The following is a 21,423-nucleotide window of genomic DNA, read 5'->3' as shown; positions in this document are numbered from 1 at the left end:
TAATGAGGGCATCAGTCAGCCGGGGTGTCAGACACAGACCGGAGCTCGGAGATAGGGTGGCAGCCAGGCGGCTGCGCTGTCAACAGTTAAAACGTCAGGTATTTCAGAACCCACTCAATCAGGGGCATGAAGTTGAATTGGTCGTAATGAAAAGTGCAGCGTGTTCACTTGAACTGCGGTTTCTATTTCAATTCCGCCAGGGTTCATCAGTGCAGCTCACCGCTATAATATTCAGCATCAAGGACTTTTCTCAATGGTTTTCGAATAGTATTGAATGGCCTACTTTTCTCAGTGCTTTTACCCTGTGATAGTGTAAATCATAACAATTTAGTGATTAAAGCTAAATCCCTTGGACTTAGGCAGTCCTTGAAAAACAAACTGCAGGGGGAAAGTTTGAATTTCAGCGGTGTTTTACATTCAACAATGTGTGTTTGTGTGTGTGTTTATGATTTACAGCTCAAGCAACTCTTAAAGAGCCTGTTCATAATTGGTAGGAGCAGTAGCACTGAATGCAGCTACAACATTTTTAATAACCTAAATGCAAATTGTTGTCGTTCATTATTGTTTTAGCTAATTTAGTTTCATTGTAATGTGTTTTATAATCAGTGTAAATTTGCTCAAATATAAGCAGAATGAACTCAGAGTTTACCATTGAGCCCAGCAATAGATTCAACAGCTCTAAGTATCTCTTCCGGGACCTTTATAGGTCACAAGCTTTCCTGGTCACACTGTTTCAAACACTTGTTCCTCTGGTGAGTTATTTACTAGCACGCTTTTATTTTGAGCACAGGGTGAAACTGATAAAGACCTCTGTAGAAAAGCTACTTTCTCAGAAACTCTGCTACTCTGATTGCGCCGTTCCTCGTTGTGTGTTCAGGAATATTTTTCACTCTCCTCCTCCACGTCTGCGTGCCATCATCATTAGCAGTCTTCTGCACAATAGCTAATTAGCTTTCTCATCTATGTCTGCCTTCTCTATCCTTTCACAACTCAGCTAATCCCAGCCAATTACAAATGAAAGCTTTATTGCTGTCTACATAGGTATGTGTGTCAGTTTGTGTGTTTATACGTGTGTGTCGGCGGTGAGCGCTGCAAATGCCTCTGAATGATGGTCGTTTCTGCAAACAACGCCATAAACACAATCTATTCCTGGCTGACACTTGAATGATTTTTAATGTCAAGCCACTTGTTAGAGGGTTGGCACGGTGCCTGTCCTAATCACTCCAGACAGCCAGAAACGGGACAGCCATACGTGGAACTGTATAATAATGACTAAAATTTGTTGAAAGGCCTGCCAAAATATAATGGGAGCATTATTTCATGAGTCCTGTCAGGGGTGTTAAACTCTACATGTCCCCAAAGGTCCTTTGTTAAACTGTGGCTGGCTGTGTAATCATTCTGGCGTAAGGGCTTTTGAGTTTGGTTTGAGGTTTGGGTTGTTTTTTTTTTTTTTTTGCGTTGTGACTGTCAAGAGGAAGACTTAATCCCAATGGATATGAAAACACAAATCCATATTTTTCCATAATGCTGACAGGTCCCTCACAGATGTAATGACTATCCTGAATTTCAATTCTGTCAGCAACAAAAACGAGACCTGAGGATGAATACATTCTCTTTGTTTTGTTTTTTTCCAGTGGCACAGAGGAGAGGAGCTTATATGCCATTATTTAACGGAGACTCTTACCTGGAGCTGAAGGGGCTCCACCTCTATGGGCATGATCTGCGGTAAGTCCCACATCTCACATCTGCATGAAAGTCACACAGTCAAGTCTTGTGCAGAATGCATTAACAAACACCGGACATCGTGCAGTTTTCGTAGAGCTGGTCCTGTACCCAAAGTAGCATCCCCTCTGTAAGCCTGAACTGAATTGGCAATGAAGGTAATGCAAATAGCCCCTTATCTAGGTCTTAGTATTTTAAATATATAGTATCTCTACCCAATTGCCATATTTAGAGAGCGACAGTGCACCAAAAGCAAGCATATGGGTATCCTTTGTTTTATTGTGGGTGCGTGTGTAACTCTGACTCCATTTTGCTGTTGCTGCAGTCAAAAGCTCAGTATGACAGTCGTCCTCAAGGCCAACGACTCCAACGGTCTGATCTTTTACAATGGCCAAAAATCAGATGGAAAAGGAGACTTCATCTCTTTGTCTCTCAACAATGGGATCCTGGAGTTCCGCTATGACCTGGGCAAGGGTCCCGCTACCATCAGGTCAGCACATCTAATCAATGAGGGAAGATCAAAATGAACCCCTTACACTGCAGCTGTATTGAAATGGTGGTTTGCGGTGCAGGAGTAAAGAGCCGATCCAGCTGAATGTGTGGAACACGATCAACTTGGAGCGTTCCAACCGCAAAGGAGAGATCATGGTGAACAAGAAGAACCCTGTTCGAGGGGAGGCACCGGTAAGAAAGAGCAAGCTGACAAGCTTATTTGGGTTTTGTGTGGGTTATGTGGGTTGTGTGTGTGTGTGTGTGTGTGTGTGTGTGAAGGATTGATTGGCCAATGCTGCGGTGCTTAGGCTTGCTTGCGATGTATGTATTTGTATTTGTTTCATCATTTGCGTGCTCTTATCGTGCCGTCGCTGCAACCTCAGACGCTAGTGCTCCCTTTTCACCTTATTAAAGGGGTTCAGCTTTGACGCTTCGGGCTCTGCAAACCGCTTCTTTTCAGAGATTTCTCCACCGCTTCACAACATGCGGTTTTGCCTGCTTGATTTGGTGGAAATATGCCACTATTTCCCGACAGCCGTCAAGGCATGAGGGAGAGGGCCAGTTTGAGCTGTCTTTATTTGGAAAGTCCAAAAAAAAAAAAAAAAAAAAAAAAAAAGCTTCCAACCAACAACCTGGAGATAAAATTCTGTGTTGCGTACAGAAAGGAAAAGTAGTTTTTATTGATAATATACACTTATAAATTGAGCCTTTGAGGTGGTGTCTGGAGAGACAGATAGAGATAACAGCAGCAAGAATAGAGTAATGAAACTCTTCAGGCCCACGTCTAGTCCAATAAAACCCGTACATGGTTCTAAATGAAGGTGATCCAATACTTTGATAAGCCTGAAAGACATCCAATTATATCAAACAGTGAAATTTATGATTGTGTACATGCACTCTGTCAACTCCATAATCCTCCTTGAAGACACAATGCTCGTCTACTCTTTTTTTTCCCTCTCAATGCTCTGTCCTTCCCCCATTTTCTTCTATTGTCCAAACAGTAATTGTGTTCTACTCCAGCAACACAGACAGAAAATCTTATTAAAGAGAAGAGCAGAGCAAAACCAAATATGGGTGAGGGGATGGGGGCAAGGCACAGGACGCAAGGGATGAGCCAAGACTAGTTATGGGACTCAATGCATAGACCCTGATTGAGTACGGCTGTCAGCTAATTCTGTCCTGCTCCTGCTTTTAGAACGAGGAGGGAGCTTTGCTCAGAAAAGCCCTGTGTGATATCGAGGGCAGTCGCATGTATCCATACACATTGCATGCTGTTAGTGTTCATCATGTGAAAAGCCTGCTTGAGCTGCCGGCACAATAGAGTACATACTTTGAAATGCACATAAGTACACATAGAAGAAATTAAAAAAGTTTACTCCACCTTTCAACAAGTGTCAAAAGTCTGGAAATGAGGTTGGCTTAAATAGCACAATCTACAGTTGTTCATCCTTGAAGTTTAAGGCAGAGCTTTGTGAGTCTATGGGTCCAGTGTTTGGATGGGAAGTTTAACCATGAATAGTTTCAGCTTGTGAATTAAATCCAGTAGCATCTATGTCTTTGCATCAGTGAAGTCCAAACCATTCATCTGTTTAAATATTACCAACCCAATAATTTGATCATTTGGACCATGTGTTCCACGTTGTGCAAGGGACCAAATGATGCCGTGTAAGGGGCGTGGCACCATAACCATGTATGTAGTGAGGGCGGTGGAAGTAGAGCAGTTGCAGTTTGGAAATCAAACATACTCAATCAAAATTTAGCAATCAAAATTGCTAAATTTTGATTGAGTATGTTATCTGTTTTCAAATTCTCACCACAGCTGAGGCATTTTACTGTCCTAACTGTTGTGAATGTGACAATGAGAGGGGTGTTTGTTTAGAGCAGCATGTGAATGCTAAGAACACCTCAAAAATGTTTCCTATCTTGAAGCCATCGGACCCCTTTGTGAAAGGTTAATTTATTTTTCATCATTTATATTTTAGAAACTGCATCCTGCACACTTTGTAGTTTTGGAAGGAGTGCATCAAGAAATAATTACAGTCAAATTGCATTGCATCATTTCTCTACTTCGTTTGGACTGCATCAGATCGTATTTTGCTGAGTCCAATTGTGTTAAATCCGAATGCAGCACGATCGAGCTGTGAACTGGACTGTTTCAGGTCGGTAGTTGCTTCTTAGGTATTACTGATGTAACGGCAGCGTATGGAGGTACGCATCGTATCGGCCACAGAGCAGAGATGCAGAACCCTGCTACAGCGAATTGTACCGAAGCTGCATGTGCAGAAAACTGAATTCTTCACATTCATTGTATTATTATTTAATGTACTTCTCTCACTTGCCCGTTCCACACAGCAGCTTTGTTATATGCTCTCAGAGATTGTGCCTGGTGTGTATGCATGTGTGTTTGTGGGTTGATGTGTGCTTCATGGGCTTTTGCACTTTTGCCTCCTGTAGCTCTGCATGCCTTTCTCTGCACAGCCACCTACTAGTCATCCCCTAATAACTCTCTTCCTCCCTATTTTCTTTCCTTCTCTATGATGTGCTGTCTGGAAATAAGAAATCACGCAAGGTAATGAGACAAGCGCCAGTCACACCTTATCCCATATTTCATTTGAGTCGTTCACTTTGTCCTCTCACCCCCATTTCTCTCCTGACACAAGAGCACAGAAAAAAGGTGCTTTTGCAGAGCAGGCACACAGCCATAAAGGTGCCAGTTCTGTAGAAAAACTTTGCCATTTCATAAGCCCATACACAGACACACACACACAGAGAATCGAAGTAGTGATGCTCTTAAAGAACACGGTTTGGCTTTCACCTCGGTCCATCTGCTGTGGGGGTGGAAGGGGGGTGGGAAGGTGGGAGGGAAGAAGGAAAGGAGGCAGTCATCGTTGTGACAGCCATTGTTTTTAGCAACAAAGAAGCGTGTTCATTAGTGCGGTGTGGGCTGAGATATCACGGCAGTGCCACGTGGCTGTGGGAAAAAGTGAGAGTGAAGCGGGAGGCGAACGAAGGGGAAGAAGCACACCGTAGGAGACGGTGAGGTGCCAAGCCAAGCTGAGCTGTTCTTTTTGTCATCTGCTCTCGCCTCGTTTTCAAACAGGATTGATGCTCCATAATATCATAAAGACGCTCACTCTTTTACCCACTCACTTGCCCATAACACAACAGAACTCACTGAACATTGTAGAGGAAAAATCATTTTACAGATCCAGCTGTCTCCTCTCGCCAGGTGGAGATGATTACCTTTAGGTCTGAACTTCATGTACCATTTCATTGCATGACATCTCGCTTTAGAGTTGTAGAAAAAGTAACTGCATATAGGTAGAGTGCTCTATGACACCATGACGGTTTCCACCAAGATCTAAAAAACAGACATGGAGTTCAGTATGCATCTGTAGAGCAAGTGAATGCTGCTGAGCACTGAGGTCTACATAAAGAGCCGTAGGTGTTTAACTCTGCCCACCAATCAGTGACAACTTTTGGCTTAGCCTGGAGGCACCATAGCTGTGTCCAGCAGCTTTGACCAGGGTCCCCACCCTATCTCTCTTGGAAGCAGTTCAAGGTGCTGTAACACAGACCAGGGGCTTCAGCCGGTGCCAGTTAGCCTGCACAAAGTCTGTTTATTTGGCTCCTTCCATCATTTTTCCAACAATTAACTCCACTTTAGCCCTCTGGCAATTACTGCCCTACATAAAACAAAGATCATTAATTCCTTCCTTCTGAAGTGGGCCAGCTCATCCATTCAAAAGGAGGAAGTGGCACCTTGCTAATACGCAGCAATTGTCCCAAAGGTTTGCTGAAGAGAATCGAATTTCATCGTCGTCTGTTGCACAAATTAATTGCAATTATTGTGTCTCCACACTCAACTGTTTGGTGCCTATAATCAGCCATTCATTAGGAATGTCCATAAAGAAGCATCCATATCTCAAGTCCAGTCGGCCCCTGATTTCCCATTGTAGTCTCATTTTATGTTCCACAGACAGAGGACAGATAGAGGATAATTGACCACTCTTTTCAAGAGACATAGACTCAATTATGGTGTAATGTATCAAGTGTACTGACATGGAAAGAAGGCCAAGAAGTGTAGTAAAAGCATCTGCTGGCTGCAATATGGATGGATCCTTTTTTCTTTTAATGTGACTTTATCCACTTTCAGTCAAAAGTTTGGACACACTTTCCCATGTGTGTCGTAACGTTTGACTGAAAGTGTATATGTCTGGAAAGAACTTATTTTAGAATAAATGAAATGGTGTTTTGTATCTGATTTTTTTTTTTATTATTATTATTTTAAGAGAAAGCTTGCACAGCTCCAGCTTACCAATCAAAACCTCTTTGTGTCCATGTCTCTGATCAGAATCTCCATGTAGATCTTAACCTGAAAGAATCTCTTTTCGTTGGCGGAGCGCCTGATTACAGCCGACTAGCACGAGTTGCTGCGCTCACAGATGGCTTCAAGGGAACAATCCAAAAGGTAAATGTTTACAAGCCTTCGTGGGTTACTATGTTATTTGCTTCAGTCATGGATTTAACTAATGTACAGTGTGTTATTTTAATGACTCCGTATCAAATTCAAACCCTAAGTTATCGCCTGTGCAGCTGTAATAATTTTCCATTATAAGATCACACTGTGATGGGCAGTGGTGCTGCTCATTTGGATTAGCATGAACTAATAATAGAATGCACATTTTTGATGTCCCTCCATTTCACTATTCTCAGATCTTTCCCTGACAGCCCTCCAGTTTTGTTTTTTTCCCTCCATTCTCCAGTGAAAGCTCATTTCTGAGTGCCAAAAATAACCCAGTAGAACAAAGGCAAGATGTTTCTCTTTGCACAAACTTGTCATTAGTACTCTTCGGCAAACTTTCCCTTGACAGTTTCGAGCTAATCAAAAGCTAAATGTGGCGTTTGTCTTATGCAGCCTGTAGGGAATAGCTAATTATCAGGAAGACGGTGTGCACTGTCAGTCTGGTGTGCTGCCTAATGTGTGTGTTGTGTCAACACCTAATTTCTCAGGCATTTTCGTGTAAATGACATTCATGTAAAGATGTTACATTGAAAACTACAGATTTTTCCAAGTGTGTTGTGATAATAAGCTTTAAAGATCAGTCAGGAGTAAAAAAAATAAGCCCCAGGACTCGAAGACAACAACCCAAATAGGTAACTACTGATAAAATTCAAGTGATGTGCTAAGGAGAGAAAAAGATCACATAAATCTGACAGCAAAAAGCAATGAGGTAAGTCATGGAAAACCAGTACATGAATCACAGGGTCAAAAACAATTAAAGAAGACTGCACAAACAAATGTTACAGGGCTTTGTGGATCATGTGATCAGATGCTGGCCTGATTAATAGGCTGATGTAAGAAAATTGACATTTTAAAATAAGAGGTTTGAACACATTTTCTGGGGACTTTCAGTTGACTGACATGGAAGACAGGTTTTGTTTATTCCATTGGACTAATTTATTTTATCTTTGCACTCAGATCAGTATTTAGCAACATTTGAATCTGAATATGGGGCTGTTTCAAATCCACAGTCCATTTTCTGTTAGGCCCTTTTTGCCCTTTTAGTGAGTGTCTCAAAAAGCATTGCCTGCATGCATAAATGTGTTCTTTCTAGACCTAAGTTGAGCTAATCGTTGACACCATCTTGGTTAGGTGACATATTCACTAATGGTAAAACTTATGCAGAACAGAGCAGAAATGTATAATGTCTTCAGAACCGAGGTCAGAACAAAATCCTTTCTGTTCCCAGATCGTTCTGATCGGCACACCCATCCTCAAAGAGGATCACGCCCTGCGTTCAAGCAATGTAGCCATGTTCCAGGACCACCCATGTTCTCAGGACCCCTGCCACAATGGGGGACTCTGCAACCCCCAGCTGGACACCTACGAGTGTGTTTGTCTCAACGGTTTCTCGGGGGGACACTGTCAGAACAGTGAGTATCACTGTCATATTCAGCATGCCTGCACATTTGTCTTTATCCCACTGCAGGTCAGCGCTCGACATACGCTTCTTGATGAACACATTTGTCTCTTCCAGTGGCTTTGTATGGAGCGGTATGAAAGGCCTGTGTGCCAGCCAGTGGCTAACAGCAATTGCTGGCTTCAGATCACAGTATAATGGCTGTGTGCAATTGCAATTAGTCATTGCAACTGTATGCATTGTTCTATTTTCTCATCCAGCATTATTTGGTTTTACTCTAAAAGGATACCTGGTGGCAATTCTGATGCTTTCAAAGCATTGCATGAGTGGGACTGAAATCAGTGATGCTTTATGTAACACAGCTTAGCTCGCTCCAATGGATATTGAACTACTACTCTATTTTTCTCTACTTATACAGCTTTTGTTTCTGTTCTGTTCTATCCTGATATTCGTTATGTTATTCTCCTTAACATGGGGGATATTGCCTATGGATTTTCAAGTCATGGCATTTATGAAAATGATGAAATGTGACACTTGAATATTCATGAAGAACTCTTGAACAAGAGTTGCACATCCCTTTCGTCATTTTCATGTAAGTCTGCCAATTCACACACACCCTGGCCCAATCTGTCTCACACACTCACTGCCCTCGCCATTAACCTTGTTGACGTGGCAGGACGTCCCTCTGACGCTAAATAAAACTACAAACGCATCAACGAGCTCCCAGCCCCATTTACTCACACTCCATTGACTTCGGCTCTGATAACTGAACCCTCTGTATTCCAGTATATATTGATTGGTGTGACGTCACCCTCTACTCCCCCCTCCTCCTTCACAGCCATCTACGAGAAGTCTGCCGGAGAGACAGAGGCCATCGCCTTTGACGGACGGACGTTCATTGAGTACCACAACGCTGTAACAAAGAGGTAAGGAAGAGGAAAAGAGAGCCATCCTCATCTAGTCAGCTCCATCTAACATCCACATTGTAATAGCTATTAGCCAAATAACCCCTCTGTCTATCTAGCTCATCCCTCGGTAAGCTGGGATGACAATGTTGATGATATCATCAGAGTGAGGGCCTCAGGGTGAACTAGGCGCTTACCTAATAGTCCCGTCCCCCCCCCCGCCTCTGCTGCTTAGCTCACACTGAAGCTGGACAATAATCACACGTGCATGGTTAATCTTTTTGTGCTGTTCGGAATATGTAAATGATTGTTCTCACTAAAACTGGCATCCGAGGTAGACATGTCACCTGCAATTTTCATCTTATAAAGGGATAAGATGACGTAAGCACAAAATGGTATTCAGTGTCAAAAAAAACAAACAAAAAAAGAATAAGGCAGCTGATCATACATTTTTACTCTTCATGAGCGCACCTGCAGGTTGGCATAAACAAAAACATTTATGTGATGAGCCTGAAAAGACATCAAGCATATGGCTCTATAGCTTCATCACACAGCTCTTCCCACAAACACTCCGAGGTGTGAAAACAACCTGCAATTCATTACACTCCCTCCCATGAAAACACACAAGTCACTCAAAAACAACTGGCTAGAAAGCTCTGTAAGACGTGTTCGGCTTTCCTGTATATCCTTGCTCTTCTGTTGTGGTTGGTGTTCCGGTTGTTTGTCCTGTCTGTCGGTCAGAACCTCCCCTGTGGTTGTCCACATGCTGTTTGTCCTGTCTCATATAAATGTCCTTCACTGTGTTTCCTTTTCACTCAAGCCAACTGACCAATGAGATCCCAGAGTAAGTAGACTTTTTGAGCTGCACTTGCCAGCTTCAAGTGAAGCCCAACTAACAATAACAAAGAAGCCATTTTTGGTAGTTAACCCCAATTAAGCAATCGAAGTACATCCATGTGTTTCCTGTCACAGTTTCCACACAGAAATCATCTTTACCGTTAAAGTCAGGTTTTACATTCAAGTTCCATATCCATAATTCATTTGACAGAGTTCATTATTTGGAGGGCAGTGACAGTAGATAATTAATTTAACAGTGCAAGGGGAAGCATGAATGGGTGCATGACATGCATTGTGTTCCAACTCCCACCCCCCCCACCCCCGAGAAAATGAATTGCTGCACTAAAAATGTGCAATATTTTATGCACGGTTGTAAGTCATTCATAAAAAAATGAATTGCCATGAACTTTATGCTGAACAGCATTATCTGGTATGTGAGGAATGAATGAGACCCCTTGAAAACTCCAAGAGGAGGATATACTAAATATCCCTTTACCTAGTTTCTGGTGCCTGAGGAGTTTCTGCTTGGGAAAGCCCTCGGTCATGACTTAATTATTAAGGGTTTTTCTTCCTGCTCATTAGCTCGGTAAGTAAGCTCTTTTTGAAGAATCCCACAAAGCGGCAAAGCAGAATTCAGCTCAAATTAAGCTGACTGGTTTCTGCCCAGAGTTCCAGTCCATGCCAGGGCCTGTGTCATTTAATTTTTGCCAGATCTCCAAGTGTAATTATGAATAATTACAGAGTCGGTCATACAGTGAGGCAGTGACATGTTAATCACAGATTTGTCTCCCTTTGTAGATTAGACCTCCAATTGAGATCTCTCTGCAGTGTGCAGCCATGGGCATCAATCTCACTTAGCAGGAGGGGACAGTGGTCGTTGGCGCTACGCTGTCAAAAGTTTAATGGATGTCACATTTACCAAAAGCCACAATGAGAAAGAATCTAAGCAAAACAGAGCCAGCCTTGCAGCACTCTTAGGGTGTGCTGAGCAATTCACCGCAATTTGATTTTGCAAAGGGAATTAATAAATCACTCAAGATGCCATTCACAGCCGAGTGAGGCCAAAATGTCAAGCGCTCACCTCGAGTTAACGTTTCTGTTACTATTTACAGCACCCTTTCATTGCTCTTCTTCCACCCCTCAGTCCGTATCTGAAAGCTCAGGTCAATTTGCTCAAGCACCATTATTTCAGTGACAAATCATATCCTGCCATGACTCTCCACTGATACGGTCCTTGACCCCAGTTTTTGACAATTTCCCAATTTTTCTCATTTGTCACTTTCATCTCTAGACAGAAAGTAATTGCTGCTGCGCCATGCCGTTACGTCATTGTAAATATAAGGAGGCGACTTAAAATAGGCTTTTCACTTGTCTGGACACTGGCAGTGAATTTATTAAATGTTAATGCTCACTTTTATTTAAAATTGCTGGATATCAGGGCTTTTTGGTGCATTAGTCATCCATCTTGAGACAAGTGGTTCCCTTGAAAAAGCACATCTTATGGCTGTGGCGTGATCAGGGCTGAGCTACACACTTCCTATGATCACACAACAGTTGTTATCGACTTTTGGCATGGTCAATATTGTAGTAGAACAGATAAGTTATGCTTTTTGCAGCTCTAGGTCTGAACTAGACCTCTGTGAGTCACAGAGTGAGCTCACAGCAACCCCCACACCCCCTTCCTTCTTTTCTTTCTGGCCTCTTGCGCTTACACTGCATGCCGTTGACTTTCTTCCCTGCTCCCTTAAGTCCCGAGTCTCTGGAAAACCCATCTGACCAGAGGTGAGTCTCTCGAAGCTCTTAGACTTTGGTGCCGTCCACTCACATTTCACTTCCTCATCCTTCCCTTCTCTCCAGACAACCCCTCCTCAACTTCTCTAAATCCTGCTGTCCACAGAGACAGCGTAGTTTCCATTATTGAAACAGAGTTACCAATTCGAATCACAAAGAACCGCTGTGTATGCTTCAATTCATTCCACGAAAACACACAAAACCAATCCAAGCTGCAGCCCCTATGCAGTAACGGGCTTACTTATGACTTTCTTTTCTCCAAACCACTACTGCCACCTAGAGCTTAAATGGAGGACGGCACACTGAGAATTTGAACACATATAAGCAGATAAAATCCCAGTATTTACATGAAGAAACAGCAACACGCCAGAAGTCTATGAAGCCAGTGGAGTATGTAAGATTGAACACACTGTGTGGGGGAGTTGTTTTATTCATGATATATTCAGCAATTTTAATAACCTTGACCTTATCAGAGGCAAGTTTCTCCAATGGAGATTTATTGGACCCTGTAAGTTCTTTGAGGGTTTGCCAGGAGAGGGTTCGCTGAGCTGTATGTGCCTTCTTCTTCCTGTTATCTCAATGGATTCAGCTAATCAAGGAGGTGAAAGTTTTCTAACCTAATCAAGCTTTCCAAAGAAAAAAAATCTAACGTTGTTCTGAATTCTTTCCGTCTCCTTGCTGACCTGAACCAGCCTTGCCATAGGCTAAATAGTTATTATACTTAAATATCATCCCATTTCTTTTTACCTAACCTTGCTCACTATTGAGTAGAAATATCCCATTTCCTGTGTTGTTTGTACTCTCATCAGCCTCCCTGTTTGCTTCGCTCAATCCTTTGTCTTGTCGTCTGTCGTGTCTAATCTTTATTTCCAGCTCTGTGCCGCACTGTCCTTTTGTTTTTTCAATCCATATCATAGGCTCTTTGTCGTATGTGTTGTCACCTTGTTTTTGTCTCTGTATTCAAACCTCCGTTGAAGAAGGTGAGAGTGTATCCATTCAGCTGATATGCTGATATGAGACAATTGCACAGATGCTGAGTGATGAAATGCTCAAATGATCATCAACACGCAAACAGTCTCCTGGAATTCACAAATCACAGAGGGACTTCAAAAGGGACTGTCAGTGATTATGTATGCAGGAATGGCTGTACAGTGGTGTGTATTTTTTCCTCATCAGCACCTCTTACAGATAGGTGGAAGTCATTAGTCTCTGCATTCAAATCGTCCTCACAGCTACACACACACACACACACACACAGGAAGTACTGAGGAGCAATATAGTTCAGGTTCAATAGGATGTAGGCAGGCTAACAGCAAAGTAGCCCTCTGCTTCTCCTGAACTCAGTCTGCCTCTTGATTCACTATCTTTGTAATTGAGATGTTGCAGAGCTCAAGCTCCAACGCTTTCTGGTTTTATGTCCCGGCGAACAGAAGCAAAGGTGCTGGTCTACGATCACAAATCCTTTGCTCTGCTTATGCAACAGCCAAAATACACAAGATCCACCTCAGCTGTGTCAGCTTTCACAAACATTAGAATTGTTTTTGATGAGTTTGACCTCAAAGCTAACTGTGCATTTTCGATTCTCCTAGCGAGAAGGCTCTGCTTGTGAACAAATTTGAGCTGAGCATCCGTACCGAGGCAACCCAGGGTCTGGTGCTGTGGAGCGGGAAAGGTGTGGAGCGCTCGGACTACATTGCCCTGGCCATTGTGGATGGACGTATCCAAATGACATATGACCTGGGCTCCAAGCCAGTGGTGCTGCGCTCCTCGGTGCGTGTCGACACCAACAACTGGATACGCATCAAGGCCAGCAGGTAAGACGGGAGGTGACAGGTAGTCACGGATCAGGAGTGAAAGCGTTTACAATTTTTTTAATTTTTTTTATTTACAGGATTATGCTAAGTCCATACTTGTGTTGATGTAAACTGTGAGATCTCTTGCATAAATCCGCTGCTGCACAGTGATGCCATGTACTAAGATGACTCATTAGATTTAGATTAAGGTTATTTCACTCTCGCTTATGCGTGAATGTGAAGCATATCACATCAAATTGCTTCGACACATTAATGAATGTTCAAAAACATGTGGTAACATCCCAACACATATTCACTTACCGTAGAATTAGAAATTTACGCAGGAAATTAATTCAGAAATGTTTAACAGCATCTGTGCTGTACAGCCATAAATGGTATATGTATTAATTACAGTGAACCTTTCTAAAGACATGATTTAATGAACATAGATGGACAGATTTCACTGATTAAGAACTTAAAAGCAACACAGTGTAAGATATAACACAACACAAAATATAAGGTGGTTAAAAAGTCATTTGTAAATGGTATATCATATATAAATCGTAAAATATCAGCGTATGAAAAGTGCTGCTCCAAAGGTTACATGTGTGATGTATAACATGTTGATATGTTAAGTTTCAAAGTGGCTGAGGTGTGAGTGTGAGCCTGCGGTCTGCTGTGGAGTTGGGGAAATTCATGTGTTGTTCAGCATTTTGACAGTTCTGTGGAAAAACTCTGTTTTTCATTCAGGCTATAGAAGAAATGTTGAAAGTTCAGCATCCTGTTTTATTCTGTTGCTTACCCAGAGATGTTAACCCTTGTCCTTTCCTCTCCTGAAGTGAGCACACCGACCAGACAGCTCTGGTCTGTTGTGTCACTTTCTGATTGTGACTATCTGTAGGCATTAGGGCTGGAGCTGTACGCTAAAGTCATGGTTTGGTATGTACCACAGTTTGAAATCACGATTCGGTACATTTTTGGTTAAAAAAAAAAAAACATCTTGTTTTTCATTCATTGGAAAATTTGTGAAAGCATGAAACATAGCAAGATACCCTGCACAAAGGATGGTTCTTTTTAAGTCAAAGCATACCTGGGTCAAGGTAGGAAAAGAAAAATAGGTTATAAAATAAAGATCAGCTAAAGTGCCAAATGTAGAAGATGCTGTAAGCGTTTTCAACTTCACATTCAAAGTCTGGTCTGTGCCACATGCTAAACAAGATTGTCAGGATGGCTCAACAACAACATATGGGGCTTTGCGATTGTGTTCCGTCACCCGGTGGAAACAAGCAGTGCCGAGTAGTTCTGCGGTACACGCGCACATTCGTACCGAACCTGAATGCACCCCTATTTGTCACTGTTTCAAATGTGTATTGTTCTATTTTTACTGTAGATGCAATAATGGTCAGGGTTCTTACCAACCTACCATCACTTCCATTCAGTCCTGGTATGAAGTTAAGATCAGCAAAAAATAGGCCAAACAGAAACACAAAAAAGGAGAATAAATATCATTTGGGATTGGAAAAAAAAAGTTGAATAAAACGGGCTATACCCTTTTCATGCAGTATTTATATGTCAGCCTCTGGCTTGCTGTGTGGTAATTTTACGAAACACAAATTCATTTAGCAATACGCTGTGTTTGCATAAACACAATCTTTGCTGAAGTAATGAAGGCTTTAAGGTCCAGCTATCATTCACTTGTAATGTCACTGTGCTTTAGTGACATTCCAAATCAAATCAACACTGGGGCATGCACCTACAATACATGCATAACTAAACAATCCATAAACACAATAATACAGGTTATGGCAGCAGCACAGTGATGTCACAGTAACAGATGTTTTTAATAGATACAAATGAACAGTGTGAACTTTCAAAATGACCCACCAAACACCTTTTGATGCAATCGCTGCTCTTTTATTCGCCTGGAAATGTGCTTTCAGAACGGCTGGGAATGGAAGTATGGGGGATAATTGGTTACATCGTGTAAGGCAGGAATAATAGAGCCCCAAAAATAACTGCTACATCTATTTCAAACGGGGCACCGGCTAAATCGCATCCCAGGCTTGCAGGGAGGCCACATGAGTTGCTGGAAGATGATATAATTTGGACGATGATGATGATGATGATGATGATGATGGTGTAAATTGCAGCATGCGGCATGGAGTGCACACAGTTACAAATCTATCCGTGTTTGCGGCTCTCTCTGTTGGAAACCCTCTTTATGGGTATGAATTAGCTCCGTTGTCACAATTCTTAAGTGTGTGCTAATGTATAACATGAAGCCACCTAAAATTAATGGTGCTGTAACAGCATCTGTTAGCCGGTAGACAGGCACATTTAGAATGCTGCTTGGCAAAGGCGGTTATGCGAGTGCTAAGTGTGCTGGCAATGGAGAAATGGAGTCTTGATGCTTCAGATTTAATGAAACTGTAATTTACAGCTATTTCGTGCGATGCCCATGCATTTTACCAACTTCCAACGGCATATCTTTTTTCTTTCTCCTCTTCAGAGCACTTAGAGATGGCTCTCTACAGGTTGGCAATGAAGCTGCAGTAACAGGGTCGTCGCCTTTGGCAGCAACACAGCTGGACACAGACGGAGCACTCTGGTTAGGTAGGTGCCCCTCACATATTTATAAAAAATGAAAAGCAAAAGCTGCCGTTCATACTTGAAAATGTCGCTACAAATGCAGTACATCAAGCAGGGGGTAATACTTGTAATGCTGTAGCACCTTTTCGTCCTAGCCTATGGTAGCAGACTGCCAAAAATGAGCAATGAACTTATTGGCATTGCAGAGGATAAGCAAAGTCTGTGGAAGGGGAAAAAAATATTGCGTTTTGTGCAAAAAATAAAAAATAAAAAAACATGCCTATTCAAGTATTGAGTTGAAAAATGAAAAGCTATCTGACTAACTCAAAAGTTGTCTTCTCTCCTGAATTGAAAATGGCCAAAGTCAGCCTGTTATCTACCTCAGGTTCAATTTGGTCTGAACTTGGCTCAGAGAAATGCTTTTTGAAAGAACACACATGGTGCGGCAGGTTTGAATATTTGGAGAAAAATAACATTGAGAACGGGCAATGAAATAAATTCAGGCTGTTCTTTAAAATGCAAAGTGCACAGCGATGAAGAGGAGAGGCAGCATGAGTGACATATAAGAAACACGCTGCCAGACGTTAGAGAGTTGCGCTTTTGCACTCAGGTATGTGTATACAAATGCTCACACATACACACAGAGAAGCAATGCAGTGGAACAGGTGCTGAGCGAGCCCTGCAGCAAGAATACATAATCCTCACACAGCCCCTCTCCTTTTTAAATCCCCTTTTCACTGTTCATCATTAATTCATCTGTAACTCGCATGAAATTAGCCTTGTCGATCCCTGATTTGAAACCGCACAATCCAATTTAAGGGGGCATGGACTCGGGATGTAAAGAGCTCGACGGGGATGTGAACTCTCAGTCTGACAGATTAAAAAAAAAAGAAAACACGGAGGAGATGGATAAAGGATAGCAGGGGCGGGCAGGCTGGCTAACATAAAGGGAAGAAAGGAAGAGGATTCTGACAGTATAGAGGGCACACAGGGAATGAGTGAGTTAGCTGCAGGTAACACATCGAAGACCAAGGTCAGCTTCTCTCACTGTAACAGCAGAATTCGTGAAACTTTGAATAAAGATGTGCCACTTTATTGAGAAAGATACTAGAGAGACAGGCTGGCTGCAAAGAGGAGCTTGCAAACGCAATCAAAAATGTGAAAGCAAGCCAGTCGCACACTGTGTAATTAGGCCATGAGCGCCCCCTCCCCATCCCTCAAAAAAGCAAAAAAAAAAAGAAAATGTAATGTCATGAGACATGGTTAAAGAAGTAAAGAGGTTTGGATCATCCCAAATAGATGATTATTTGGTTAAAAAAAAAAAAAAGGAAACATTAAAATGAAGTCAGAAAAATGGAAAGTACAAGTGACTGAAATGTTTGAATCTTTGAAGTACAAATCCGTGATATTTTTATATTAATATTATATTTCTTGTACTTTCTGTGGCTAAATGATAAGAACATGAGTAAGTTAACTTATATCCAGTCCAATTACTTTAAAGGGCTGGTTCACAAAAAACTCATTTTCTCAATGAATGGCATCTAGCATTGCAGCACGGCGGACAAACAACCACACTTACCCTCAGGCCTACGGCCAGTTGTGAATCGTGGGAGGAAGCTGGAGTACGCAGAAAGAAGCCGAGCGCACACAGGAAAACGTGCCATGCTATTTGAAATTTAGTTAGCATGCTTAGTTACAGTGCATTTGCAGCAGGCCTGCAAGAAGGCTGTGAGAAATCAGCCCACAGTTCTGATGACACAGCATGCTGGACTAATGTCTCAACAGCATTAAAGACGGACCCAAATGAAAAAGAATGGGGATGATGATGATGTCATCATTTTATACTCCATCACCACCTTTCATTTGTAGCGCATTTCTGAGGGTTTTTTTTTTTATTTTTATTTTTTTTTGGGGGCACTATGTCAGATGAAAAGAAGCGTTTCTCTCGCATCACATCAGTGTGAGAAAATCAAGACCTGACAAAGCCAAATAACAGCTTTAGAACCATAAATAAGTATTTCCAGTGCAGTCTTTTGATAACATTTAATGGGCTAGTGGCTTATTTTACTGAAACCAACTCCTCATCCTGGTGTTTGATCTTTAAAGGTGTTCTGTTTCGACACATACTTGTCATGCAAATTGGCATAAAATCTAAAGCCATTATTATGCTACCAAAGGACATCATGGGCACGGACTCTGTGAAGGAAACGTAGGGAGTAACAATTTTTCGGGACTTACCTGAAGTTCCACAGCCGTGTGAGACGGACAAAGATGGCTGCTTCTTTGGAAGTGGCCAACTTTGCCCCAGTTTGGAGTAATTATTCTCTAATGCCTGTTCATGTGTTTCTGTCATTTAATTGGTCTTGACGTGGAGCCGATTTATCATCATGTTAACCTCTCCCCCCCCCCGCCGTCTCCCGTCAGGTGGTCTGGAGGAGCTGGCGGTGGCTCGTCGGTTGCCCAAGGCCTACAGCACTGGTTTTGTAGGCTGCATCAAAGACGTGGTGGTGGACGGTGTGGAACTCCACCTGGTGGAGGATGCCTTAAACAGCCCCAAAATATTACACTGTTCCGCCACCAAATAACCCGGCAGAGACAAAACAGAGAGAGACGGGAAAAAAAAAAGAAGAAGAAAAAGAGAGCACCCTCCCAACCCCTCCCTCCATAGCGCTCATGTCTCCTGCTGTAATTATTTTCTATTTTTGTATACTTTTCATTGCTTTTTATATGGAAAGAAAATGAATATGTTGTTTTAATATTTGTTTTATATATTTTGTTCCTGTTTTTCCTGTACATCTGTTCACAGAACACATTCTCATTTTCCTTTTTCTTTTCTGCCCCGGCTCGATACTTTTTTCACACACACACACACAAAAGCAAAACACAGCCCATCCCTGTGAGAGATTTTATTCTTGCGAATAAGTAAACAAATGCCAACTGAAAAAAAATAAGCTTTTCCTCGCTCATTACTTGAACACTGATGGACCTTGCTGATGATCCCTGGTTATTGCCTTGTCTTGGTACCATACCATCGTCCACATTCCCCAAGCATGGCTTACAAATCCGTGACTATATAGACATACATTCCCTCATGAGAGCTGGACACTGTGTTCTTTAATACTGCAGGCAGCTGGCATCTACTGTCAAGACTCTGCATTCAGCCTCAGTAACCCGCTGTATTTACCTCATGGGACTTTCCAGGCATCAGTCAAGCTGCTACAGTGAGAAAGTTTGCAATCGAAACCACACACAATCACCCCCCCCCAACACACACACACACACTCCCTCTCCTCTCCCCCATCTCACAGTGTCAAAAAACAATGAAAAAAGAAAAAACTCATTGTGAATTCCATCAGAGACTTTAGTTTTGAAATATGGCTCACAAACATTACAATGGTGAGAGAGCGCTTCATTCCACAATGACTTGCATTTCATTAGTCAAAAGTTAAAACATGATCACAGACATAAATAAATGTTATAAATATAGAGTATATAAATAATACCTGAGACTGTGAATATGTAAGATGGGTTCGCTTTGGAAAATTGTGCTTCTCATGTGCTATTGTGCATTCTGTTTTACAATCAGAAGATGAAATAATGATGACCACTATAAATGCATGCACTTTTGCAGTGTTGGTTTGAATCTGGATTATTGTTGTTTTATTTCCATTTTGTTCATTCCAGTTTGTTTCCAAAAAAAACATTTTCTAATTTGAATTTTTTTTTTTTTTTTTTTCTTGCATTGATTCATACAAGTTACTTGCTTCGTTCATTTCCAGTGACAGTAGTAGAACAATATAGCTGGGAAATAAGGTTTGATGATTGTTCATTCACCTTCTTTTTTTTTCTTTTTGTGTATTTTTCTCGGGAGCAGTTACTTTCACTGGACCTTGAATGGTGAATAAGAAGAAGAGTTGTTACTATGTTTGACCTTAAGGAGGTGCTCAGAACAAAGACTGAAAAAAATACACAGAGAGAGAGAGAGCACGATGAGAGATCTTATCTTGGGGAGAACGACTTCTTCTGGGAATTTCCAGTCAAACGACTGTCCACGCAAACGCTAAAAAAAACTGTGCCTGAGACATTTTTTTTTTTTCTTCTTTTTCTTTTTTGTATTTGACCAAGGAATATTCTCGGAGGAGTCATTTTTTTATGTTGAGAGAAAGAGAGACTGTGATATGACCTTTTGAAGCCATAGCAGCTACAAAATGAGAAAAGATGCATAATCCTACAGTACTTGCAAATTAACATAGCAACGCATGAGTTCTGTATTACTAGTGCGAATTCTGTAATATTCAGTGAACTGATGCAACATGTGGAGTTGTCTTTGATGAAACCACAATAAGCTGCGTCGACTGACTTAAAGACACTCTTTTTTTGGATATGAGAACCTTGGCAATATTCTAAGACTAAATCATGTCTGTTTGTGGTTGAGTATCATGTCATGTACTATTTTAATTTCTTAACTATATTTCCCTTCTCCAATCATCCAGCAACCTTGTTTTTGTACAGCCCTGCAATTTTAAAGTGTAAATTGAGCAAATATGTGATCTGTGGAGGTTTATGTTTTTAGTAATATACACTGGAACCATGTCTGACTTGTCTGTTCGCTCACACAATGATCTACTTGATGCACATGAGGGAGGGAAAGCCCTAAAACTGTGTAATGTGTAATCAAGCTCAGTGTCTGCACCAGACCAGGAAACCCTTCATCTGGTGTCTTAGGACACCTTTAAATTCCAGCATGCACTCTAATAACCTTGGACTGTTGGGTTTTTGTTTTGTTTTTTGTTTTTTTTGCTGTTTGAATTTGACCCATTCAGGCGGTATCACTTAAAGCAGATGTAATTCTTGTGTAGCCTATTTGGATGGACTCAAGAGCAGTAAAGACAATTACAGTCTATGGTTTGGATGGAAACTATGAATTGCCTTAAAAACCGGTCACCTCAACTCTGAGCAGGTGACAAATACGTCATCCATATAACCGTTTCCTTACTTTAGCCAGTGTATTATTAGCCTCATCCCCATAATGTAAATGAGTAATACATAATGATAATGATAATTATATTAGTAATAATGCTCATACACAAAAAAATCCCATAGGGGTGCTCTGCAAATATCCCCTTTGGCTTTTTACAAAAATATTCTATTTACAGTTTTGTTTTGTTTTTTTAATCTGTTTTCTTTTTCTTATTTATGTCTACATGTGGATTATCCTCCATGTCTCGCCTCTGTAAACTACTGTCTGACTGCACAAACCTCCTTAAAGGGCAGTGCACCGAGTAAGAGTGGCATGACCTGAACATTACTAACTTTATGACCTTTGTCTTGTGTTCCTACCACCATGAAATAAAATGTCAACCAAATGGA

The 21,423-nt window shown here is 41.5% G+C and overlaps 1 protein-coding gene across 3 annotated transcripts in view; it reads left to right on the top strand.

Moving 5' to 3' along the window:
* agrn (agrin) overlaps window positions 1–21,423 on the top strand; it is a 241,438-nt gene extending 220,015 nt beyond the window's left edge. For all 3 annotated transcript variants that reach the window (XM_029505946.1, XM_029505947.1, XM_029505945.1), the window contains exons 28-36: window positions 1,635–1,725; window positions 2,048–2,212; window positions 2,295–2,406; window positions 6,569–6,685; window positions 7,968–8,151; window positions 8,977–9,064; window positions 13,261–13,485; window positions 15,974–16,077; window positions 18,478–21,423. In XM_029505946.1, the coding sequence (XP_029361806.1) occupies window positions 1,635–1,725; window positions 2,048–2,212; window positions 2,295–2,406; window positions 6,569–6,685; window positions 7,968–8,151; window positions 8,977–9,064; window positions 13,261–13,485; window positions 15,974–16,077; window positions 18,478–18,638 (1,247 nt within the window). In that variant the 3' untranslated portion in view covers window positions 18,639–21,423. The remainder of the gene's footprint in view (window positions 1–1,634; window positions 1,726–2,047; window positions 2,213–2,294; window positions 2,407–6,568; window positions 6,686–7,967; window positions 8,152–8,976; window positions 9,065–13,260; window positions 13,486–15,973; window positions 16,078–18,477) is intronic.

Source organism: Echeneis naucrates, chromosome 7, assembly GCF_900963305.1.
Source record: "Echeneis naucrates chromosome 7, fEcheNa1.1, whole genome shotgun sequence".
NCBI lineage: Eukaryota > Metazoa > Chordata > Actinopteri > Carangiformes > Echeneidae > Echeneis > Echeneis naucrates.
Note: the sequence above shows the minus strand (reverse complement) of the source record. Positions and strands in the feature narration are given on the sequence as shown.